At 39.3% G+C, this 26,917-nt stretch overlaps 1 protein-coding gene across 7 annotated transcripts in view; it reads right to left on the minus strand.

Moving 5' to 3' along the window:
* Positions 1–2,277: 2,277 nt before the first annotated feature.
* Positions 2,278–26,917, minus strand: part of YLPM1 (YLP motif containing 1) — a 39,714-nt gene continuing 15,074 nt past the window's right edge. The window contains exons 5-21 of one of the 7 annotated variants that reach the window (XM_030483816.1): positions 24,128–26,530; positions 21,194–21,299; positions 18,904–19,147; positions 17,646–17,738; positions 17,068–17,242; positions 16,774–16,919; positions 16,230–16,384; positions 15,709–15,771; positions 15,315–15,434; positions 14,873–15,049; positions 14,592–14,675; positions 14,255–14,338; positions 12,674–12,760; positions 10,286–10,337; positions 5,036–5,166; positions 3,076–3,254; positions 2,278–2,697 (exon numbers count right to left, since the gene is read on the minus strand). In XM_030483816.1, the coding sequence (XP_030339676.1) occupies positions 3,108–3,254; positions 5,036–5,166; positions 10,286–10,337; positions 12,674–12,760; positions 14,255–14,338; positions 14,592–14,675; positions 14,873–15,049; positions 15,315–15,434; positions 15,709–15,771; positions 16,230–16,384; positions 16,774–16,919; positions 17,068–17,242; positions 17,646–17,738; positions 18,904–19,147; positions 21,194–21,299; positions 24,128–26,530 (4,267 nt within the window). In that variant the 3' untranslated portion in view covers positions 2,278–2,697; positions 3,076–3,107. Of the gene's footprint in view, positions 2,698–3,075; positions 3,255–5,035; positions 5,167–5,335; positions 6,005–10,285; positions 10,338–10,963; positions 12,294–12,673; positions 12,761–14,254; positions 14,339–14,591; positions 14,676–14,872; positions 15,050–15,314; positions 15,435–15,708; positions 15,772–16,229; positions 16,418–16,773; positions 16,920–17,067; positions 17,243–17,645; positions 17,739–18,903; positions 19,385–21,193; positions 21,300–24,127; positions 26,531–26,917 lie in introns of those variants that run through there. The other 6 variants (XM_030483813.1, XM_030483812.1, XM_030483811.1 and 3 more) reach the window with 6 other exon arrangements.

Below are 26,917 nucleotides of genomic sequence, written 5' to 3' on the forward strand. Positions count from 1 at the left end.
CATGCATAATCACAGATGGATCATTATCTGAGAGTGCTGGATGCATATTTTCCTATTTAGCCTTCAATGAAAAGTGGGTATTCTTTATGTTCAGCACTTGAAATACTCTACTGTCAATATCACTGAGCAGATGACGAGTAAGAACTAAATCAGGATCAAAACTTACTGGTTTCTGTAGCGAAGGATTTTCCAGACAAGCAAAATTACTAATCGCCAACCTGACTACAAACCAAGCACAGGATTACCTAGCTATTCTCAGTTCTGTCAGCAGCAATGATGAATTTTTCCTTTTTGCTCCATTTCTTCATACACTGAAGGACTAGAGCATGTAGAATCTGTTATAGCTTGCAGTTCTGGCATAAGTTATTTTCTTTGAGAGCCACTTCCCATCAAGCAGATGAAGACTGACCTGCTAAACATTCAAACCAACTGAAACAAATGGCAAAGATTATGGCATGACATGTCTGTTATTACAGAAATGGAAACAAGTTCTGACCTTCAGTGAGCCAGGAAAACAACAACAAAATGTAAGCCCTTCAGCCTGTTCTGATCAGACAGCGTGCAACAGTATGTTTTCGTAACAGAAATTTTGCCCCAAACTTGAAGATTGATGCATTTTCACTCTGTTCTCATCAGAGTAAAGTATAACTTTATGTGTATTCTCTGCTCATCTCTAATTCTACATGCACCACAGAACAAACAGTGTGAACCCTGCGGGTGTTGTTTGCTAAAATAATTTTCAAAGTTGTTAAAACCAGTAAACAATATGATCAGTTCTGTCACACCCTATCTATTTGCATGCTCCAGAAATATAATTTAGCATGGAAAGGAAAATGTTAGAAAAAGATCTGGCTCTGTTGTATATCAAAAATACAGACAAAACCATTATTAGTTCTTAGAAGTCAAGAAACATCATCAACTCATAACAATGGCATGCCACAAGAACTCCAATTTTGTTATAGACAACTAAGAATAGACTGAAACCCATTTTACACGTACCTGAGAGAATAACTTGTCCAAAGTGAAGCTTGCCTGATTTCCACAGCAATACACAATACTGATTTTTTGTTAACTGTGCCACTTAGTCAACAATTCTCAGTCAGAATTCATTTAAAGATTTAAAAAGAAAGCATATATGCTACATAATACTATGTGTACACTGAAAATGCATATTTATTACCTTCCATTTTTAAAACGCTGCATTCAGGGAGCTTGATTTCTTGTATTTAACACACTCAGGGCATATCACACGATCAGCTACTCCCCTCGTTTACTGAAAAGCTTTCAGTCATGCACCACAGACAAGGCTGAGAAACATCCAATAAACCAAAACATCAGAATGGCAAACAAAACCATCTATTAGCACCACAGCTCTCCTTTAACAGCATGAACTACCACCACACCAGAACTAGTTGATTTACCAACCTAAATGCAAAGCACAATGTAATCACTCAGCAGAGCAACAAAGAATAGCAGAGAAGGAAATTCAGGACTTCATTTTCTTCCCTCATAAAGATCACGAGAAAAAATTCAAGTATGTTTGGACTTAAATACCTTGCCTGGTTACATCATTTTTAACACAAAGCATTTGCTTCAAAACCTGAGAGGACAAAAAGTTTCCATCAGCAAACCTGATGCTGCGCAGAAGTGACATACCAGCATCTATGAAGAATTTGTACCACTTTTAATAGCATGGACTGCTATTGATTTATCTTTTTTAGCTAAACACATTTATTAAAGGAATAGAAGGGTATAACTTCTGGTCTTTGTTGCTTCTTCTAATGATGTTTCTCTATGAGACGGTAGACTTATGAATGGAATGAAATACCCTGATAGGGATCAGTGTTGACTAAAAGACATAGTAAGACCAAAATGAATTTTCTAGACTGCCCTCCAGAGAACTCAATAGTACCTGTTTTTAAGTTGAGCATTAAAGAAATGTTTCTCATACATTACTACCTTGAGTATTTCAGAGCCATCCAATATAATTAATACTCATGTAGTAATGAAAATTTGATGTAATTGAGAAACTAAGATCCAAAAAATAATGATCATTCCAGCTCTCCAAGAAGAACGAGAAGGGTATGGCTCCTAAGGGCCAGCAAAACCTGGGGCCTTAATGGAGCTGTCTATGAGAAGAAGAGCCAGTGATAAACCTAGAAGACCGTACACATTCCAGAATATGAGCAGAGCACCTCTTCCAGGTGAGGACGATCCTGAGCACTGTCAACATGTGAACGCAGACCACATGTAAAATGTCAAACAAAAAACATGCTATATGGTCCACCAAGAACACCAAGTTTATAGTGAAATTTATTGTTCTGCTTCCTAATACAATAAGCTACAAGGTACATACAGTATAAAACGAGAACAGCCACAAAGCAAAGGTGATAAACATTCTGTGATGGTACAGTGAAGGTAATGTCTGTCTAACCCTTCCACTTTATTCCACAATCAGCAGCTAAAACTACTGGCCCTCCCCCTCCCTCCCCTCCAAAAGTATTAAAAAGTAAACTGTCTCTCTCACTCAAGAGCAGTGGGATGCGCTGTTTTGTTTGAGGGCACTGGTTATCTGCCAATATCTCAAGAAAAACTGATGAAACTAAAGTAACGAAGACAAACTGTGACGGTGGGAGTGACATGACCCATGCAAGATGCTCATGACATCTTGGTTCACTTCTTCTCAGAGCAAATGGCCTGTAAAGAAAGGAAAATTTTGTTACACCAAGTGAAACAGCAATTAATGTGGTCAGTGTTAAGATACAGCAAGCCAAATCTGAACTAGACAGGTCACAGCTTGACTTAGGCACACAGCTAAACTACTCTTCTAACGAAAACATAATCTTCCTGCTGTTAAGGTTTGGAGATTGATAGCTGACAATCCTTTTATTTTTAGATGCTGTACAGGAGGGTGCAGATTGACATGGCCACAGCTGACACCTACTATACAAGGCTCCAAATCATAAAATCTTGTCTGTGAGAACTCTAACAATGACATGAACTACAACCTTAACTCTTAAAAAAACCCCTAAAACCCATCAAGGCTATGAACAAGCAGGAAGACTGAATACTTACCTTAAAGGCACAAAATTCATTTAACCACTTTTTCATATATACTTGGTGCGGTTGAGGGCTCTCTCAGCAAGATGACCACTTTCATCTGTTATCTTCTCCCAATCTGTTTGTCCAACAACAAAACCAATGGCCCTTTTCCTGTCTGCATCTTTTTTTTCTTCCAGATCTGCCCACCGCACCTATGGAGAACAGACTATCAGTAGGACAACCTCTTAAGAAATCCTGAGACAAGTCAAGGTTTTCCACTGCAGATAAGAGTATAAGAACTCTAATTTGTACTCATTTTCCTTCGAACAGTAAGTATTAATTGTTTTCCAATGGGTAAAGATGGAAACTACACCAGTAATATTATTGTTAATTGAGTATCCCAGGGGTTCCATGGAGTAGAAGAAAGGTACAGTTGATTAGTCTTTTTCATTTCAATGCTATAATTCTGAGAGCTGAAGTGTAATTATTACAATTATTTCTCTGTTCAAAGCAATGCTTTCTGCAGGAAGAATTATCAAAGATTCATTTAGCGTCTTCATTTTCTGTACAACCTGTCTTTCAGTTGCACAATGGAAACATCTAGAGACAACTATAAAACTATGGAACAACAGTGTCAAAGAGCAACTTGGCAATGAATGAGGGACAGCCTTCTTCTCTATCTCCTGTGATATATTTCTTTACACTAAACTTCTTCATTCATTATTTCCCATTTTTCACAGCTGACGCCATCTCCTCTGTGGCTCTTCATGATCATGCAGATGACTTGCATGCATTCTGTTCAAATATAGACAGCCACTCCTCCACCCACAAAGCCACACAGCAATGGGGGGAGTGCAACAAGGAGAAGGAGTGAGGAAGGTGTGAATGATGAAGGGCTAAGGTGCAGACACTCAACTGGAACACACTGTTGCAGGACAAGAAAAAATAGTAAGTGAAGGAGGTCTTCCTTGACATCCTGATTAGTCCCATGCCAATTTGTTAATTTGGGACACAGCCTTACCACCTTTCTGCCAGCAATTTCCTATTCCACAGTCTACATGGATTTCTCCAGGCATTCCAGAGTCTACCTGGATTTCTCCAGAGCATTCCTGCTCCCAGATAAGCAATGTCTGCTTTATTCCACCATTACTTCCTCTGCTGGTGCCTTAGCATCTTCATTTTTCCCCACGCACACTGCCCAGTACTACCTATGTTTTCTATTTGACATTACAGGACAATAAAAAAGCCCAAACACGGACAGCAAACTCAAATTACTTTTAGTGCCAAAGCTGCTCTTTCTATTTTGGAGACCAAAAAAAAAGAAAAAAAATTACCTCCTCCTATTGCCTCTCTTTCATCTTCCTCTATGGTTTTTTTTTTTCCCTTTTTTTCACAATGATATTTGAAGATGTAATATTTTGCATTCAGAACAGAAGCACATATAAAGTGGTTGAAGCCAACTTCTAACATGCCATCTCCCAAGCTTTATGAAGGAGATAACATCTACAAGACTTAATTACTTTAAAACCTCCATAGCTGATACTTTCTTCAGCTGAAGAACAGTGTACTGTGCCTATTTATTACAAAACCTAACTAAAGAAAAAAAAGCTTAATAAAAACCATCATTTTGTCTTGGAATCTGCACTGTATATCACACTTTCATCACAAAACATACAGCATATGAAAAGGACTCTACAGGTTGCTCTGAAGCAAAGTCTGCCATCTTCCCCAGCAAGAAATGGGATGTGATTCCATTCCCTCTCCATCTCAAATTATTTACAACGCCTCACTTCCTTGTAATTAATCTGTTTACCTCTGGAAGACCCTACTTTCAAGAATATTCTCTTACAGAATCTAAAGGAACAGCAAAATGAAAAGTAAGTCAGTGAAATTGCCATATTTATAGACCCTGAACGACTTGATAAAAACCCTTTTTCACAAAAGACTGTTAAGTAATCATATACAGACAGTAAGTAATTTGAAATTTTATTACCCTTTTCTTTCCAGGTTCAGAAGCACGTGTATCATAGTCATCTGGAAGCTGTAGATAATCTTCCATTCTGCTGGCAATTGCTTCCCAGTCACGCTTCCTTTTAGTGCCAGTCCGCAAACCATCCAGCTTGTCTGAGAACAAACACAGAGCCTCAGAGTTAAAGGAGAATTTTTTCTATTATTCACACAAACAAGAGGAAAGTGGAAAACTTTTCAAAAGAATGAGCAGCAGAACTTGTATATCCAGCTTGTCTCGACAGGTGGAACGATGAGAGTTGAAATAAACTAGAGAAGACTCAACACCATTTTCAAGTTTTATTGATATTTCACATTAAATGTGTGGCAGTAACACTCAGTCTCATTATTGTATGAGGGAGAAAAGCTTGCTTCTGGATGTTCACACTGTATGGAGTCTGTCCTTACAGGTACAATATAGCCACCGATAGCTAGAAACCACAGATCCACCTTTCTGTATTTGAACACAATACTAAAGCTGTAGCATTGTTCCCAAATTTGGGGTTTAATACTGTGTCAAACATGGCATACATGCAGTATCAAGGAACAAGTGACGATCATATAATTTAATGCCATAACAAGTTTTTGAGATAGTTTTTGCTAAACAAAAAGCTCCCTGGAAATCCTGATTCCTGCCCCCCCCCCCCCCCCTTTCTAATTCTCTCCCCACAAGGAAAACACGCTCAAAAAAAAGTCATCCAAGACTGGAAAAAGTAATCTTAGAATCTTTTGTTTCATGGTGTAAGAGGTCGGTCATGAATATTTGAGCAGTACATTTGTCCAACAGTCATCATTCTCTTCCTTTTCTCATTGAACCGATAAGGCATGAGGAGAAACAATTCCATTCCTAGGTTCTAAAATTTTGTTCCTCTTTGGACACTTATTTTCAGTGAAAAAACAACACCTTCTTGAAATTATTTGGCAAACTGCTTTTGGAAAGGAGATGAAGTATTCACTGTAAGATTACAAACAACAAAGCATGAAAATGAAAAACGGCTTTACAAGTCAAAGTAAATCCTAGGATTTCTGTTGATGTACCATTTTATAAGCCAACAATTCAAGTATATGCAGAAGGAATACTAAGCTTGGCAGTTACGTTCTGTAAACCATTACCAGTGATGTCAATAACATTGCTCCAGAAGTCACTGATGTAATAAAATTCACCCACAAAAGGCCTCAGAAATAAACCAAAGAAGCATATTTTCTGGATAGAAGAAGAGGATGCTCAAAGGTATGTATTTAAAGTAGCTCAGTTTAGAGATGAGTTTTTCTACTTAGTATGTGAGAAAAAAGAGCAACAACAGAGATAATGTGAGGCAATGACGATGTAGACATGCTAGAATAATTTAAATGCCATAAACTAATGAAGTAATTTCTCCCTCACACAACTCTAAAATTTTGAGACTCTGCCTTTGCCCCATTTCCCGGGAACAGATACAGAACTTTTTCTGAGAAAATATTTTAAACCCCCTCTGCCTTTTAAAAAACCCAACATTTAAGAAAACTGTGCAGAATATTTGTATCTGTGATATGATATCTCATTACACGATTCAGTTAAGGGTTCTTTTGCTCTAAGTAAATCTGCCAAATTTGAAGCTCAATCTCCACAGAAAGACGGCACTCCCTCTAGAAGACAAAATTGATTCATACAATATTCCTCTGTAACTCCAGCATGTAACGTACTTGCACTATTCCTCAGTATTACTCTCAGATCAATCAGCATAGATCACTCGGAACATAAGGGTTTCCAGAAAAAGTAACATTGAAAAGATGAGCAACAAATGCATTGAGGAGCATTTAGGAACACAAAGAGCTGAAACTTCAGGAGCTCTCTATTGACAAGTATCTGTACAACAAGGCAACATGCTATGATGCATTAACATCACCAAGAAATGTGTAACTCTCAAACGTCAATTCAGGAGTTCAGGAGGCATTCAGAGTATGAGGTTCCCCTCTGCCCCTTTTTGTCACTGCTACACAGAATTTATTTTAAAACGTCATCTCCTTCCATGTTTGAAGATTGCGTTTCCAGAGGGATCTGCTTCCATCCATACTATCGTGGTTCAAGGTATGTATGCCTTGCAGTAGACACACTACAGAAACGTCAAAAGCCTACCACAAAGCATTATTTCAGAATATTCTTTTCTGAAAATGAGACAAGGTGTCATTTTGTAACAATGGTGCTCATGAATATTTATGGCAGATAATTATTTAGTGTTAAACTATCAAACATTATTTTACCATTTCAATTTTAAAACCAATGAATGAAGCAGCAGCATTTCTGAAAACTCGCAGAACTTAACAACTCACCTTTGGAATTTTAATAATAAAGCATCTGAATGTAACTGACTTAATGAGCTCCTTCAAAAACTAAATTAATCAATCAGCTAAATTTTTGCTCTTCTTATACAAAAGCCACCAAGTTTTATGTAAAAAGTTATTTGCATGCTAGAACAAATTTTACAATGGTTTCAGAACTTAAGCTATGCCAGTGGTCGTTTCTCCTACCCTGAAAGTTTGTAGAACTTGCCACTAAACTGCACCTTGAAACAGAGTATTGTGCTAAACACTTGGAATATAGTAAAATTTTAAAAATGTGAGTCCGTTTCTGTAAATTTAAATACAGGAACTGATGGGCACTATGCACCAAGACAGATCAGTGATTTACAGACCAGGTTTAGAATAAAAACATGGCTGTGCACCCACAACACATAAGGAAACGATATACCACACACACACACTCAGAGGAACGCATCGCCCCTGCCAAAGTAAATCTGAACTAAAGCAAGAACTCTGGGGTGTATGGTATGGTGATTATCATAAGTCAGCATTGCAGCTGAAGAACTGAAAATTTGCAGACCTTTTCTGAGGCTTATTACAATCAGTAAAATCTTATTGTGCTTTCCTGTAACAACATCTACACAGAAAGAAAACAAAAAGGCAAAACAAGACTTAGTGTTGTTTTTGGATTCTGCACATATATCATTTCTGCAAATGTGTGCCCTCTGGGACTAATGCAATAGTCCTAATGGCCAGGCCAGTTCCCAAGAAATAGCTCAGCTTTGGAATAACAAATGCATACCACAGTCTACATGCCTTTCAGGAAATAATTTTAATTGGTCATCTACAACAAAGTCTCATTGTGAATTGAATATAATAATTTTTACTCACAGACTGCAAGTGCTTATAATGCATACCTTGAGCTAAAAATTGTCTGGCCTTGCAGAGCAATTGTTTGAAGAAACAGCATTCATTACATAGGAACACACCTGGCTTTTCTAAAATGCATCTTCTGTCAGAATTTACTTTTAATCTATAGTTCTACATACTTATAAAAATTAATCTAGAGGGTAGTTATAAAAGTAAAATTGTGAACACAGATTTAATAAAAAGACCTTCTCTGTGTCTTGGCAGCATGCTAACATCCAGTTTGTTAATGGAGTTTGATTGTTAAAAGATTATTGCAGCAGCCTTGCAAGCAACTTACTTTAGCAAAAATTCACTCTGCTGCTCGCTCCCCATTTTACATTTAAGTGGAGACCATATAAAAATCCTGTGTTTTATATTTTGCGGTTTTTATATGGCAAAAAACGCAACACAGTTCTTTATTTGTTAGCAGTATTTCATCATGAGAGAGCTGAATTTTGAAAGCTATCTGTAAATTTCTGCTGCAGTCACAGTCTCCACATTGCTAGAAACTACAAATAAAATCTTTTTAGAATGCATTTGAACTCCTGTGATATTTGTATGGCAGACAGGATGACTTAAGGTTCACCATATGCAGTGCAACACATCTGTTCCTACTATTCAGTATTTAAAGGAGTCTATGTTATTTGGAATACAACACAATGTATCAGAGCATTCTTCAACAATGCAGTTTTCCAGTACTGCGATTGCATACATAACTGGGGGAGGAGAGGGGATGGGGGTGTGAGGGGGAATCATTATAAACTTAAGAAATAATCTTAAGATATTAAAACAATCAATACTTAAAACAAGAATGCAGAGCAATCCTGAATTAATTATGTCTAACTGCCTAGCTGTTTGATATACTGGAATCATTGAGTACAAGGTTCCTCCATTTGTAATGCAGGTGCCACAATGTCAATGTATCCCACAAATATTTAAATCACTTAAAAGAGAGCACAGCAGCAGAAGACGGTGCAACTAAGCAGTTAACAGTAAAAGATGAAAGGCTGCTTTATGCAAGCCAGAACTTCTGATGATATTTCTATGGTGCAGTTATGATTCTGGTTATTGAAAGTAGTGATAGACAGGACTGTACCACACATGCAGAAGCAAACCTCAAAATGTTAAGGCATGCTGCATCCCATTCAGATATTTGTTACTTCTCATAGACATAACAGAAAATAACAGTTTTAATCAGATTTAATTGATAAAATCTTCACTTGGAATCATTACTGTTCAGTGAAACAAACAAACAAAACCCCAAACCAAACCTGATCACAATGACTAGAAACCCTTTTCCTTCTGTACACCTTCCAGCGTAGCCACGGTGCATGCACTTCTGCCTGAAAGTCGCTTTTGACTTTGACAGAATCCTAATAGTGTGTCTAACACAACCAGCAACACTAATCAGAGCAAACAGCGCAGCAAAAACAGTGCCCTTGTGCTCCTGGAAAGTCCATTTTGTACCCTACTAGGAATTCTAGTACTCTCCTGGAACTGAAAAGTGTAACAAAGTTTAACTTTTCAATACCCAGGCCTAATTATTCAGAACCAACTTCAAAGCATAGCACTGCTTTGTCCTCACACCCATCAATTTTGCAGAGTGAGAAACATCTTCAATACAGTTAGCTACCAAACATGTCTTCAAGAAACTAAGAAGTTACTGATGACATTTAGGCTTAAAAAAAGGTGTGCAGTATGAACAAGAATGCAGTGCAATGTAAGCTTTGTATTTTATAATACAGAAGAAATGAACAAAGAATAGAAATACCGCCTTTTTTTTTAATTTTAAGACAAAGTACTTTCCTTGAATAAATGGAAGAACAATGAGTATATACACCAGTGATGGTTAGAAAGTCATAACTCCCTTGCCTCTGGCAAAAGACAAATTCTTTTTCTGTATAGATGTTTTTGCATTTTCAGACAGGTGTATGAGATCAACACATTTATTTGTCTTTGGTAAGGAGGCACAATAAAAACAAAAATTCAGGTTTTGCAAACATCATCAGATACCAACTAGAAGAAACAGGAAAAAATAAATACCCACCTAGCTTTGCCTCAGAAGTGTCCATCTCCCATTTGCTTTTCGGAATGTAACCCTAAATCATACACAGAGAGAAGCTCGAAGGATTAGAGAGAGACACACATGCATATCACTTTTGAACTGGAAACAGCATTATAATGGGAGCTTAAGGTATTTCCTTCCGTAAGGCACAATTCTTGTTATGAGATGAAGGAAACAAATTACTCAGTATTTCAGAACTTCCGCATCCACTTCCCATACAATGATTTTAGCAGCCCTTGCAAATCATTGCAAAAGTGCTGCCCTCTGCAAACAGAGAACTCTGGAATGAGTCTAACAGACACCAATGGCGCTGTGTGCACAGTTACTATATGATATTATCCCAGGTGGCAAAGTTACTGCAACACAACTTATCAGGCATAAAGAATATTCAAAGCTTTACAAACACAAATGAAAAAGTTACCGTAGTCACCAGGATTTAAGAATATATTCCCAGATCTACTACACACAAGCTTCACTGAATCCTTTTGAAGGGACATGCTGAATTCCTGTTTGAGTGGTTAGCCCACAACTACACAATTTTTTTTTTTTTAATAAGAGTATCTGCTGAAACACTAAGATTTAATTACTATTTTTTATTTTAAAATAACCCTCTTAGTTCGATGATTCTTTTAAAACACTTTCCCCCTACAAATAATGTCATCATGATCTTTAGGCAGTTTATTCCTTGTTGATTAGCATAATGATATTAAATTTGGCAAAAAGCTATTTATTTTAGGCATGTTCTTGTTATTTTCTAATTTCATACTCACGGACAAGTAAATCCTTATTGAGCAACCCCATGTAACTCGTTTCAGCTGTTCAAATTTGGTATAAAAGTACTTATGTTTCTCTACAATCACATAAAAAGCTCAACATAATGAAATGGAACCCTTGTGAGAATTTCATTATTTTAAGAATGATTTTTAATAGAGGGAAAAGAACTACTCTAGAAAATTTCAACACGGAAACAAACAATCCACAAACCAGTTTTATTACACTAACTTCTTTCCTGCTCTATTTATTTGCCTCCACTGTGGTAAACATACGTGTACTTGTTAATCTTAAGGGTTACTAAATCAGAGTGTACTGTTCCAGAGAGCTACACTGCTTTTGATTGTGTTCAGCATTGCTCTTCCAAAATCCTCGAAAGACCTTTTTTCTATCAAGCATGTATCAGTGACTTGAGATTATCAGATCTCTGTATTTTATTGTTTTTAATCAAGTCTGTAATACCAACTAAGACGGTTTGTGCTGCAATATTTCCTTGTAACAAATAAAAAACCTTCATGTATATATGTATAGCTATACTTTTAAACCGAGTTGCCCATTAAAATTTGCTCAGGAAGTTTACACCACAGCTAGAAGCCTGTATTGAAGAAAGTGATGTGTGATACACTGGTGAGAACGCTAAGTTAAATGCATCAATAATTCATACCATCAAGCACAGAAAAGCAAGAATTGTCTGAATGCTAAAAGCAACACTATGGGAGTTGATAATAGCAACAAGAGTGACTTTGATGGTGTGAAATGGCCTATTGTGTGCTGAATCTGTACAATATCCTGGTCATCAGATAGGATAAGAAAAGATTCAGACTTCATCCTTTGGTACAAGACTCCAATAAACAGGAAGTAACCAAAAATGTCTGAGATGAGCAAAGTCCTTTTTCTTGATGGAAATTTACTATTCCTCAGGAATGGCAGTTTAGAAAGCAGCTGAAATACTTGGTTGTGGGAACCAGGGTTTGACACATTCAACTCCTCACGCATTGACCAGTTGCAGCTCCAGCACATACCAAGAATCCTTTGGAAGCCTTCCATAGTCTTTTAGATACATACCTAAAAACACCAGCCCTCAGGGCAATTCTCTAACCTTCATTTATCCAAGAAACCTAATCCCTCATCTTGGAAACACCTACTGACAGAGAACCTTGGCAGAGAAAGCATTCTTCTTCATAACTGTTGTCATATATTGTGACAGTCGAGGAGAGCTCTTCAGACACGTGAAAGGAAATAAGCTATATTTATCTTTGCCCATTCTTCCCATCCCTCCACTTAGTGTAATTCTTAGATAATCTGGAAGACAGCACTATGGTGTACTGCAATTTATAAATGACTGTAAGAGGCATATTGCCACGCTCCACTGATAATCCTGTTTGTGGCATATACGCACAGATTCCTAAAAATTCAGTTAGGAATAATATGATTTAACTTTAAAGTTCTCCTAGAAATGTTTAAGAAACAAGTGACTGGAAATGTGTGCATTAAGATTGCACTGCTAAGAGTGGCAATGGGTTGGCATTTATAAAACTGGGATTCTCCCTCAGACACATTAACAAACATTTCATTAGAGATGGCTGATGTGTCTCCTACCAGTTCACTTTCTTCCTCCTCTGCTGTGTCCTTCTTGTCTTCTTCTTTCTGGTCTTCAATATTTGCATCAAAATCCTCCATCTCTACCTGTTCCAAAGCATAAGCACAGACTTACAAGGCACTGCTTGACTTCTAAGTATTAACTTTTGAGATTAATATCTAAAATTAATACTAGAATAACTAGAAGATTCCAAGTTCAAATAGAAGAGGAAAAAAAAAAGAATTCATCTTGGAAAGTATCATGATGCAATATATATGAATACTTTCTCCATTTTGGCTTCCCTCAGAAGCAGGTTCCCTTTTAGCTACAGAGTGACAAACCGTATGGGAAAGTAGCAATCATTTATTCTCTTCCTTCACATGCATTCTTTGTGCTGCCAGTATCTGTAGCAGTAAGATATTTCTGCTTCCCACACAGTCACATTTCAAAACCTGGAATCTCAGAAAAGAATCTTAAGCTTGCCATTTACACATCACTGGAATGGCTCTCCAACATCCCTAACAAGACTTCACCTCTGATATATTTAAATATCAAAGTGAAGAATAATAACCAGAGATTAACATAATAAAGAAAATGGATGCTTTAAGACATACACCTAACCCTGCCCAATTAATATAATACTTTCTGGGATCCACATCTCTAATGGGGATTCATGTGTATACTGTGAAATACCTAAACTCTTCAAGTATATACAGTTCTTCATACCATTAGTAAAACCTTGTTGCACAGAGTAAATCCCAAATCTGCCCTTCTCTGAGTCTGCTTAGGAGCTGAGCCTTTTGCTGTTCTCTTAAAGATTGCTATATTCCAACACGCACAATATGGAGATTCAAAAATAACCTGCTGTCCTCATGACAAACTGCAAGAGTAAACTCTCTTCCTACTTCAGCAGTTCACCAGTTTCTATAGCTATGGCAGGAGCTGTTACGACAGCTACCTGCAGCTATGGTACATTCATGATAATGTATGATTAACATTCTAATTTATTCACAGAGCTCCTGAAACATCTGCCAAAGAAGAATGCAACAATACAGAAAATTGACACACCAAAGATGCACGTCACAGCAAACTCCAAATGGAATGAAAAGGCAGCATACTTCTACAGCAAGTGTAATCTTCTGCTACATGTTATTTCTTTCTTCATTCTCTGCTACAGGTCCATATTTCTCAGAGCAGGGACCAAGAGGAAGTCAAATCCATTTATTTACTTATTTTATCAAACTACTTTCTCAAATTATGATCCAATTAATCCAATAATCTGAAAAAAAGTCCTGAGTTTCATCTGAGAGAGCAAAGATCCTCTTTAATTGGTACTCAACAGTTGCTAAGATCAAAGCGGCTTTAACTCTTGCCCAGACACCTAATCCTGGGCTCCAAAAAGGTGATAAAAAAATAACACGTACCTTAATATTTGGGTAGTTAATAAGAATAATGGAATACACTTGTCTGACACAGAGATTCTGGCTTTCTACAGAGCAAAGTATAACTGCCCTGTTGTGATCAGACCTTTTGCTGCTCTGTATTTTCTGTGTGGTCACATGTACATAATTAATAATTTTAACAAGCACAGAGATTCTCACCTCTTCAATAGCGGCATCCTGCAATAGAGAACGAATGTCAAGACGCATCATGTGACGTGGTGCTGCCTCCCAGTGATCAGACATCTAACAAAAAACAAACACAAATGAAGCACCTCTAAAAATGTAACAGATTCAATTGACAGTATGGTTTCTGATCATGAACAAGATGTATCTGTACTTAAGTAATTTCAATCAATCCCATGAAAAAACTACAAGCTCTTCTTAGAGGAAAAGTCTAATAATTTATGTAGTCTAAAGGAGGTTTTTGAACAACAGCGGGCCTGAAAGCACAATGAAAACTATCATTAATCCTATAACTCCAGATGTATACAGTTACCCTGCTGATATCCTTTAGCTTGCGTCCATGAATATTCCTCTTGGAACATGTCTGGTTATCTGCACTCATTTCAGCTAAGTACACCTAGAAAGAGAAAAACAATATTAGCTCTTTTTTTTCACCTGGTGATACACTCTGCAGTTGTACATTCTAAGAAAGTTAAATTTGTAAATGTAAACTACAGAATTTTTCCTGAATGTAGGAGGGACTTTGCATTCAAAAGTTTAGAAATACCAGCATATGGGTGCTAGCAAGTTCAAATGCTTTTTAGGCTCCATTACCTCAAAACCCTTGGTTTTTGCAGCACTCCAGAACTGTTCAAAGTGTCGCACTCTATCATTGATAGCATCAAGGATTATGAAGGGGAAGAAGCCATCATCCAAGGTCTTTTTGAAAGTTTTAAACATGCTGGTACGATAGGTCTCTTCCATATCAGCTTCATATTCATACTCCATCACCTTTATCAAGGACAAAAGCATTTAAGAAAGAGGACACCTATGTTCAACTGCTGAATGTCATAACCACTAAGTACCTTGGTATGAGAAAAACATCTTCCAGGTCAACTTTTCAGAATACTGCCCTTAGGTTATACTGACTTGTTTTGAAAAACAGGCCACAGACCCCTGCACTCTTCCAGAGCCACACACTGTAATTCTGATTGCCACTGTGTTGTTCCAGAATGTCTTATTTCTTTGTGAAGATAAGCAAGCAAATAAAAAGTACCTTCTTTTTCACTTTTTTCCCTGTATCTGGGTCTCTCTCTTCTTTTTCCACTTCAGTGATAAAATAGTCATCCAGGCTGAGCACTCTTGGTGCAGGTCCTCCACACTCTACTTCTTTATCCTGGGAAGAAAGCAAAAAGAAAACATATATTCTTGTTGAAATATTCCATTATGCTACAAAGCATCTTCAAAACACTTTCAGCATACAGCAGTTCCCTGCTCTACATTCAAAACAAAGAGAGAGCAGTTTTCGTCATGCTTGCTAATAGAGGAGGGGACTTAAATGCCATATTAAGACATGTGCATGTGAAATTCCAGACAAACAGAAAGAAAACAGCAGAGGAATCGCACATAAAAGACAAGCAGCCCTACACAGTGGGCGGTTGTTTACATACCCTGATGAGTTTTGCGACATGTGTCTTTCCACTGCCAGGCAACCCTCTCATTATGATTACAATCTGAAAAAAAGATCATGTAAGAAGATAGGATACTGTACTACACTTAACAAAGTCTTCTGCAAAAATTTTCTTCTAGAAAAATATGTGCTCTGGGCTCACACTTTTGCACATGTATCTTGCTCTTCCTTATTTTATATGGTGTGTTGCGAAATCTCTGACTGTGTAAAGCCAAGTCTTTCCTCTGATACATCAAAATCCAAGTGAAGATCTCAGAAGAGTCTAAAATACATTAACATTACTCACTAATAGGAACTTATTCTTAGCATTCCCAGGAAGTTTACATCTCTTGTGGGCTCCTAACAGCTATACTACAACACTCCAGGCATCGCAAAGGAACCGAGAGAATTTCCCGAGCTTCCTCAAACGTAAGCTTCTTCTCAACATACTACACTCATGAGCATTTTATCTAAATACAGACCCCGTAGGAACCGACTGCTGCTTTCAGAATGCATACTCACCCTCTCTGGCCTGCTATCCCGTCCTGGTGGCTTCAAAATATCATCTACATTTTTAGATTCTGGCTTTCTTTCCACTCGTGGAGCAGGTGGTGGCTGACGGGGTATTGATGGAGCAGAAATAGGAATCCTTTCCTCAGGATAGTTTCTACGATCACCTTCAAATTCCAGTGTTTGGACAGAAGAGTTTTCTTAGTTCAGTAAAATAAAAAAATTAAGATGTTCATACCCAGTTGAGCTGATTTAAGCAGACCTTCATTATTTTAGGATAAATTCACGTTTGTCCCCCAGATAATTCAAATGTCTAATCTTGAGCCTATTGCAATTGAAGACATTTTTTAGCATAGTAGGTAACTGTTACATTTCTGATCTCACCACCACTGACAAACAAAACTACATGACGCCACCCAGATACATTTTCCTGAATTATATATTCTGACCAAAGAAAGACTGCCAATGAATTAATCATCTCCCAATTAATCTTCACCTCTGCAAGTCTATATTTATACTAATATTCTAGCATGGGTTCAAGATTGAGAAACTGTACCTCCAAACATGGAAGGCCCATGATCATATGCTGGACGATCTGTCTTTCGTTCATATGGTGGTCTTTCAAAACCACCCCGCCTGGAGGAGGGATGGTCTTTCTTGTCACGGTAAGACTGAGTCCTTGAAGGTGTAGTAGGAAGAACCCTGCCGAAAGAGTATTTTGTGTATTTCTGGAATTTCTACTACAGATTCCAGGGAGAAGTGAACATGTACCTCAAATGCAAAATGGACAGCCTGATACTCAATACAGCCTGAACTGTATTCGTTTCAACAGTGTTCCAAAACCACGTACCTATCATCTCGGGGATGCCGGTCTTTTTCAAATCTCTCTCGTTCATAATCCACAGAACCACGGTCTCTGTGCAATTCCCGCTCTCTCTTGAAATCCCGATGATCTGTGTTGGAATTACCTTGACGCTCAAAATAAGGTTCACGATCTCTTTCTCTGTTGTAACGACCTGGGTGCTCTGAAAGGAGAAACCCACGGAAATCCAAACTACTAAAACATATTCGATTTTTTAGATAATTTTTAAAGGAAAAGCAACAAATAAAAGTGCAAGAAAAGTGTATAGAAACATCTTATGTGAGGGCTAGAACTGACTTACTCAGCCATTGAATCTCTTTTCCAAACTGTAACAGACAACTATACCATGCAATGCTATTTAAAGCCACAAAACTGAAGCTTTAAAGTGGCTAGGTCATTGACTACATTACTCCTCTTGACAATATAAACTGAAATTCTTATGGACCTCTGAAGAAAATGAAGTGGTTCTAGTTTGAACAAGAGTTACTTAGTTTAGAATATGCTTTTAGTGCCTTAAAACTTTTCTTAAGAGCTAACTGTCTGAGAGCTAGCCAACTGCTCCATACCTTTTTGAAATGTTTGCCTCTCCGGTAGAGGTTCTGGACGCAGGGTTACCCTCTCCCCATATGGAATCTGTTCCACTTTACTGGTGGTTATATCTGGTTAAAAATAATAAAAAAAATAAGCAGGATCTTAAAATACCCCTCTCTCACTTCCTTTCTGTTGTCATGAAAAGCAATGAGTCAATGGCATTAAAAGTGGCTGGAATAACTTACAAAATTTCTTTTAATGGATAATGCCAAAACAGCTATACACGAATACACACCACCATGGGTTTGGAAGTCTGAAGTGGGTTTGTCTGTAACTATGTGTACCACTTCATCTGCAGAATGGGACTTCTGCCTTTTCAGATGAGTTCAGGCAGCATGCACAGGCAGAAAATTATAAACATTAAAATGCTCTGAAAGTTTAAAAAACTCATAGAAGTGCTATAATGTCAAGAATATTAACTGAAATGCTCACTTTAAATTCCTAACAGTGATAATTTTCTATCAGCTTTTAGTGAAACATCTACTTAATGGATTCAATGTGGCTTTGATTCATGTTATGGTACCTTAGAGACAGAAAAAAAGTTCTTCAAACAACAATCTACAGTTTAAGGACTTTGTTAAGACATGATTCCACTCCTGTTAACTAAGAATGAGGGAAATCAATTCTATTTAAAAACTAGTGTTGAATTTTAGCTTTAATAAGCTCAGTAGTAAAAATCAGAGCCCTTCACTGTTTGTGTGTTAAATGCCTGTTTAGGGTGCACACCCTTCAGAAATACCAGGGCTTTGTCTCACTCCCTGTCTAGAGGGTACCTCACACCAATTAAACGGTATATAAATAATGCAAACATGAATTACATTTTGCTTTAAGTTACTAAATCACACCTAAGAGCCGTAACAATTCAAAGTACCTTCCAGAACAGTTATTTCCATACTCAGCTACAAAGGGATTAAGCGAAAGTATCAGTATCAATCTAAATATAACACATTGATGTAATCGTATCAGTAGATGTTTATATTAAAGACAGATGTGGCTATAGACCATTCAGCTCACATGAAATAACTCATTATCACAGCACTGAAGAAAACATTAAACTCAAGGCTGGAGGTTACAGACTCTTTAGAACTGCATTGCTTGGCATTCGATTGCAATGTATGCAGGCTACAGGTCAACTGCAGAACATCTACAGCATGCTTTGTCTGGCACACTCCTGTAGAAAGACACTAGGAGGACTAATTAGCTCTCCATTACAGATCAAACAAATACACTCACCTCGCCCGTGGCCATAATCCACAGTTTGCTGAATTACGGGTGCTTTAGGAACCGGTGGAATAACTGGAGGAAGGGACACTGGTACAGCTGACGCAACAGAGGTGTGAACAGTGGGTACTTTCACAGGCGACGAGACAGGTGGAGGCATCATTGACTCCTGTTTACACAACTCGTACTCCATATTTGCTCCTTTATCCTCATTTGTGTCCCACAGTCCATGGAAAGAATCCTCATCCCAGCGTTCCTGTTCCATAGTAGAAGGTGATGGTTTTAAAGACTGACCATGACTTGGGGTTGTAGTTGGAGTAGAAACTGGAGCATGTGGCCTTGTCATAGGTGTAGCAGGCCTTGCCAGTGGGGCACTTGGTCTTGTCACAGGGGTGGGCTGTCTGAACAACACGGGAGGCTTTATAATTACAGCAGGAGAAGGTTTAATAGCTTGGGCTTCTATTGGTGCCTCTGAAGATAGCTGAGAGGAGACCTAGATGCAGAAAGCACTTTTAATGTAGATCTAAACTAACCTTCTCTCATCCTCTGTAAGTCAGTAAGCACAACGGCAATTGGTAATCAAATCACAAGCATTTCCTAGTACCTCCATCAAGATGCTACAGGTAGGAGGACAGTATTTCAAGAACTGGTGGCCTGAAGTAATTTGGTGTTTGTTCACTATGTGAAGGCTTAAATACTATTTATTTTCTCCTTCAAAATTGCCTTACCAATTTAAGCCCAAGTAGGCCTATTTCAGTTTAAAAGTTTCTGCGGTTTTATTCCCAAAGACACCTGCTCTCTGCAAAGATTCCTACTGTCTATAGGAAGGCTGAAAAGGTCTGAACACAGGGCAGCTTGGTGAGTCACAAGAGGATTAATAAAGCCAGCTTCTTTCTGGAAGTCACTGGAAAAATTCCCAGGGAGCAGAAACACCCGGATCCCCCTTAATGAAATCAAGATCAGATCACCATAAGAAATGGGGAGGTCTTGTGCAATGGAACAAAACAAACCAAAACAAACCCTTCATGAACGAAACATGAAACCTCACGTGCTGTGTCACAAAAGTCTTTTTTAGCACCACAGCAGATGCCAAGTTACAAGCAGCCTTATTAGCAACATGCAATAAAACTTTCAGAATGGTTGTAGATACACAGATGAACTTTGTAATAGCAGTTCAAAGTCATGTGAAGGCAGGAATTCCAAGACAGGTAAAAGTTGTTTGAAAACCTCTAGGCAGATGGGTGAGGTCGTATGAGATAGAAAACAGAGTAAAGTCACTTCCTAAAGGCATCAGCCCACCTGTACTTCTTGGTAGCAAATCTGTTCCATTATTTCACTTTATAGACACTGTAAACAAGGAAGAGAACACGGGCTAAATGAAAACTTGCAGTGTCTCATTCACCGCATAACACTTCTCTCAAGTGAGGGGGAAAACAAAGCTTGGCCAGACCCAGAGGTCATTATGGCTAAATTTACTGGTATGGTACCAGCAACTCTGCAGTTAAGATCTGATGAAGAATAAAGCCTGCATCAACTCAGGTATCTCCTCCAACGTACATTTAACAAAATTCTTTATTTGTTCTAGGAAGGACTTATGAACTTGAGTTAACATGACTATAGAAGTTCATTTGGTTTCTGACTGGGTATGAAATACCAAAAAATCCAAATATAAGCCACTGAAAAGAGTTCCCAGAACCAAGTAGGAGATTAAGCAGCAGAGGAGTAACTTGTGTCACAACAGGAGATGAAGTCACAGAGGTATGCAAATGTAAGCTTCCATGCACCTTATATTACAGAGGGTAATGGGAATTCCCAATAAAGACAGCAAACAGAAAGCTAATGCCCACTCTACACTGAAATATCTGTTTCTGATAGACCTATTCTCAAGTTTCTCTAACTTCAAAGAGGAGAGAGCTCTTAAAGTAGGAAAACCAGAGCAAGATGTCAGAACTCAGGCAAGGAGCCGGAGGGTCTTCTCATGAGCCTTATGCCTGTATTTTGGAAGAGCTCACCTCTCCTTGCACATCATCCCACAGCAATGTAGGCTGTTGAACCTCATGTGCTACTGTCCCAATGGGTAATGCTCAGAAGACATCATGGACTGAAAGAGTAGAAAAGGCTTTGGAAAATCTAAAGAAACTAAGAAGTTGCTTTGCCTCAACAGAAGACTGATGAGGTTGTAAGGGCTGTTGGAGATGCATTCCACAGAGAAGTTTGACCATCAGAATGTAGAACTAATCTGACGTATACATTAATAGTAATTACTACCAGCATGTTGTAAGTTAACATAAGATTAACTTACCTGAAAGGTACCTGGCCTTGTGCTTATATTCTGTGATCTCGGAGAGTCCTGTGTGGAAATGTCAGGCTTAAACTCTTTCAACTTCTGTAGCTGTTCTTTTTGCTCTCTGCACATGAATCACAAGGAAGTGTTATCAGTCTGTAGCTTAAATGAAAAATTAAAGAAATCAACACTCACGGTGAAACCCACATATTATACTACCATTAGGGGCCAAGTCCAAAGAAGAAAAGGGCACAGCAGGTTTTACATAGTCAACACTGATTCAGAAATCACTGTTTCATGTCCACCTCATCATGGAGGCCGCATTTAGTGTATTAGCTGCACCCTTTCTTGATCATAAGTTTCCTGAGACACGCAGTTATGCTATTGTGCTTGGCCAGAACCATTCCACTTTGACAGTAAAGAGCAAAGCTGGATTTTTAGCTTCTGCGAGCACCTTCTGCGAACAAGAAGCCCATTGAAAATGTGCCTGTAGTGGCTCAGTGACTCGCTCTGGTTTGCACACTAACAGGATTGAGGCCAACAAAGTGCAACGGAGATTCCAATATTTAAATAAACCCAAACCAGTGATTTTAACTTTTGTTTCCTTCTTTGACATATCAAAATGCTATTTAATATACACCCAATACACAGTCTATGGACCACCAGTGAATACTACAACCACTGGATTACAAAGTTGTATTCAGGATGATTTCCTTTCAGTTTTTGTTTTCATGTTTTTATCTAGGTTTTTTTATTGCTAATAACTCTGTTCATATTAATTGTGTGTATTAAAGTAGTTCCCAAAGAACAACTAAGAATGCGATCTCTCTGTACAAGGCACAACAGAGACCATCCTGACTTTCAATGCATCTGGTTCAATGACTAGCACAAGGGGAACTCGGCTCATAGAAACGGATCCCGAGCACCGTGTTAATGCAAAGAGCAACCTGAGCAATTGCTAGCGCTTACGCCTTCTTTACGTCTGGCTTAGAAAAAAATACACCAGATGACAAATAGAGAACACCATACAGGTCAGAGCATGCTGGTTTATACACAGTAAAAGCAAAGTCAGATAAGGGCTTTACTATAGGAGATGAAAGCAGTTATGTGCCGCACTACTAGTATAGCTCTTCATAAGCAAATGATTTGCGATTCTCACAAATGCTTAACGATTTGTGATTCTCCTAATCGTCTCCTTAAAGTTGTTGCTACTCTTCAGACTGAGGTCATCTGCTTATAAGAACCTGATGAGAAGTACCAATGTAACTAATTTTTAGATTACCTTCATATTAAAATAAAATCAGTATCAGTAGTATCATGTTTCTATTTCCCCTTTTTACTGACTTAGAAAGGGGTATATGTATCTGCTTTCTTAGATAAGATGTTTTAGTTCCAATGTTTCAATACGAATTATTCACTTAGGTAGTGATTCCCAAACTATGGTCCTTAAGATAAGCCCGTAAGTCCACTGGCTTGCAGTTAGTCATGTTAAACAGCAAAACATGCTCTCCAACCTGAGGGAATACGAAAGTCAGGAAGCTGAAAATGCTCTGCTGATCCAAACTTTTGGCAAATACTGCTTTATCACTCAGATTTCACAGTTACTAACACCTGTTGAATTAATCTAATTGCACGGAAAGATCAAATTATTCAGAATAGGAGTTCTCCCTTTTAAAAATTGTTTTTCTTGCGTTTTGGCTTGCAATTAAGGCCTTCCACATGGGACAGATGCTTAGCAGCAGTCTCAGGAGTCTGAAAAAACAGCTTCAGGAAAAGTGCAAAACGTCTCTGTATGTTTCAACACTGTTTAATGTAAATGTAATAATGATAACCAAACATTTATTTTAGTTGCCCATTATTTTAGCATAATATCTTGTTTATTAAAGGCCTGTCTTTACTAGGCACCAATCCTTAGCTCTCTCGCAGTAACTCCTGAATAAAATGAACCACATGAACTTCGGCCTCTGTTTCCTCTTTTTCCTACAATTTCGTCTGGAAGATCTCCTTCACTGAAAATAAAGATACTCATCTCTTTTTTGTTTTCCTGTGTGTGGGTTGTTTTTTTGTGTTTGTTTGATGGTTTTTGTTGTGGCTTGTTTGTGGGTTTGTTGGTTTGGTGTTTGTTTGGTTTTTTTTCTCCAAATACATTTAATGCACCTAAACCCATGCAACAAATCACAAAGACAGCATTTGGATAGATAGTACATGCTCTATTCATTCTAATATTACTAAATGTCCTGAGCCTGGGAATGTTTCTGATTTTTAAGAGGATATTCTATTACTCATTCTGACATAAACACCAATTAAAGCCTTAGGGAGTCTAGTAGCTGCTTTCTAAAACAAGGTCTTGGTGAACTCCTGCATTCATATCCTTCTGATTGTTATCATTGCTGTTATGATGATCCTCAGGACTAAGATCAACCAAACTTGACAAAATGGCTGATAATGCTGGATTTCAAATGAGGGAGCATTGTAAAAAGAAAAACCTCACATACACTTTAATTAAACGGTAAGCAGTACCCAAAAATTAAATAGGTCCCATTGTGTGAATTAAGAACCACATTAACGCAGATCTTGACAGGTAAGTATTAAAAGCAATTACCAGTGAGCTCATCTGACAGTAATAAAAAGGTTGAAAAGCAATTATCAACAAGCTCATTTGAGGATAACAAAAAGATTTGTCAAGTGAGGGGACAGATTCTCCCCAGAAAGTAACAAATAGGGAATGCCATACTCACGGAGAAAAGGACAACCATCTATTTAAGAAAAAAAAAGTCTCTCCACAAAAGCTGTGATGGAGGTACCCCAAATAACTTGTTCCGCACAAGCTCCTACTATCATACTGTGGTGAAATGAAGCCATTACAGTGTAAATAAAGGAATGAATTAGGAAAGGAGCGCCATCTCCACAGAATGGGATTCCCATACAAAGTGGCAGAACGAGGCAACTCACCGAAGCATTTTGAGCTCTTGGGCAGCCTTCAGAATTATCTCGTGCTGTCTTTGGCTAAGGACCATCACTCCTCCCAAGGACTGGTCAGAGTCCAGGTTTGAATCTGCTCCCAGCATATCAGAGGAATGTGAAGGTGGAGGAAGGGATGAATCTGAATGATCATCCAAAGACCGCAGTCTGCCTCCATCATCTGGATACCACCTATCTGACAACCGTTCCCTCTCCCAATCAGCCCTTTCAGGAACGTAGTCTTGCTTCTCCCGCCATGTGTCATATCTCTCTGGATATTCTCGAATCCTCAGCTCTCCCCTATCTCGGAGGTCTCTGTCATAATGATCTCTGTTCCTATCCTCCCTCCATCTATCTTCACGGTATCTGTCCAGGGGTGGAAGAGGTGGTAATGGTGGTAGAGGGGGGATATCCATGTCACGATTCCCCATTTCTCTGTCATCCACAGGTCTCATGTCCCAGTCTCTATCCCATTCTCTGTCTAAATCTTGTTCATAAATATCCGAGGATCTTCCAGTCCTTTCTAGATCTCTCTCTAGTTCCCTCTCTCTTGGCCTTTTCCAGTCATCCCACCATGAATCTCGTCTGTCACGATCGGATGATAAAGGAGGTAGTGGTGGTAGGGGAGACAGTGGAGGCAAGGAGTGGTGGGATTGCAACCTGTCATCTCTGTCATATGCATCTACAGAATCATCCTGGTAATCAGAGTTGTGATCTCTCCAGTATCGTTCTCTTTCCCAGTCATCCAATTGCTCATGCTCCAAAGAAGGGTCATCTTGACTATCTAAAGGAAATTCCTCCTGCATTCTATCATCTTCATGACCCCAAGAACCCCTGAGTGTCTCATCTCGATGGTACGGAGGCAATTTGTCGGGGTCATCTCCTAGGTGAATGGGTTTACCCATATTGCCTGTTTCAGATCTTCCTGCTTCCCTCTCACGACTACCTGCCCTCCGGATGGGACCCCTCTCGTGGCTACCTGCCTGCCTGACTGGGCCCCTCTCATGGCTACCTGCCCGCCTCATGGGGACCCTCTCCCGGCTGCCCGCCCGCCTGACAGGGACCCTCTCCCGGCTACCCGCCCGCCGCATGGGCTCCCTCTCCCGGCTAATTGCCCGCCGCATGGGCTCCCTCTCCCGGCTACCTGCCCGTCTAACCAGGCCTCTCTCCCGGCTACCTGCCCGTCCCCTGTCCCGGCTGCCTGGCCGCCCAGCTAGCTCTCTGTCTCGGCTAGAGAATACCCTCTCATGGCTATCTGACCCTCCACCCAGGCCCCTCTCTCGGCTGCCAGACCGTCCATCTGGCATCCTCTCCCTGCTGCCTGACCGCCTATCTGGCATCCTCTCCCTGCTGCCTGCTCTCCTGAACATCCCCCTGCCACGGATGGATGCCTGCCTAGCTTGCCCTCTGCCTCTGTATACATATCCTCTGCCACGGCCATCATCCATCCTGCCCATTCCCCGGCCATGACCATCGTCCATCCTGCCCATTCCCCAACCACCGTCCATCCTTCCCATCCCTCGGCCACCATCCATCCTTCCCATTCCTCGTCCACCTCGGCCACGGCCCATTCCCCAGCCACGGCCATCTCCCTGCCCTCTGCCACGGCCATCATCCAGTCTGCCCTGGCCCCTTCCTCTGTTTACTGGTCCCTTGCCTCTATCTTCATGCATAAATGGTCCTTTCCCCCTGTTTTCTGGCCCAGGTGGGCCCTGGGTGCTATCTGAAGCAATCAGCTGGCTATCTGGTGAATCCAAATCTTGATTTCCTGTTACAGGGGTTACTGCACCACCTGTTCTTGCAATACCTGATTGCAAAGCTACAGGGTTACTAGAAAGGGATGGTGATTTCTGGTTCTGAATAGGTGGAGTAGGTGCTTTGGACTCTTCTGCTTGCTGGTTAGGATCATGTGAACTCCACGTCCACTTTTTAGGAGGGTCTGAAACAGTTTCTTTGACTTCAGGTTTGGATGGCTCCTGTTGAGTATTTGTCAGGTCCTCATTTGGCTCAATGGGACCTGCACTCTGTGCATCAGGAGTAGTCTGTGTTCTGCTTACAGTCTGCTGATTGCCAGCTACATCTGTAAAAGGTTCTTTGTTTTCTGACTGTGAGTCTGTCTGTGACTGCTGCTGCTGCTGTCCCAAATGAGGCCTGGGCCCCATCCACCGTGAACCACCAGGTCGGGAACCATGTCCATGTGATGAATTTGTTGAAGTATAAAATTGTGCTGCTGGCCCTCGTGGGATATTCCCCCACCTACTTGAAGACTGTCCATCTGTATTCTGCCGGTCAAAACGTGACCTGTATCCTTCTGAACGCTGGGAGTCAAAACGAGGCCCTCTCTGTCTTGAGCCTTCAAATTTGTCATATCCTCTTCCTCGAGGTCCATCAAATCTATAGACAACATAATGGCAATTTTATTCAAATGGACATGTCAAATTAAAATCCTCTAAAAGAGAGTTTCACACACATCCCTAAGTCACTTCTAACTGATGAATCCTAGTGTGCCTTAGGATCAGTCCCTACTGAATCAGTGCAGAAGCAGAGAGACATGTTCTTCAATTCAATATTGTCCACTGAAGACCATTTTAAGCCACTTGCAGATTAGGTAACCCTAAAAGGAAATGTGGCTTAAATCTCTCAGCACTGAAACCTGACTGACAAAGAAAGATGGCAAACTCATTTGAAAAAAGTTTTCAACTTTTGTTTAACCGAAGTTCTGTTGCAATCATCAACAACTCTTGTTGAACTTTTGTTTTGATAGTATGCAACAAGCCTACC

Source organism: Strigops habroptila, chromosome 4, assembly GCF_004027225.2.
Source record: "Strigops habroptila isolate Jane chromosome 4, bStrHab1.2.pri, whole genome shotgun sequence".
NCBI classification, from domain to species: domain Eukaryota; kingdom Metazoa; phylum Chordata; class Aves; order Psittaciformes; family Psittacidae; genus Strigops; species Strigops habroptila.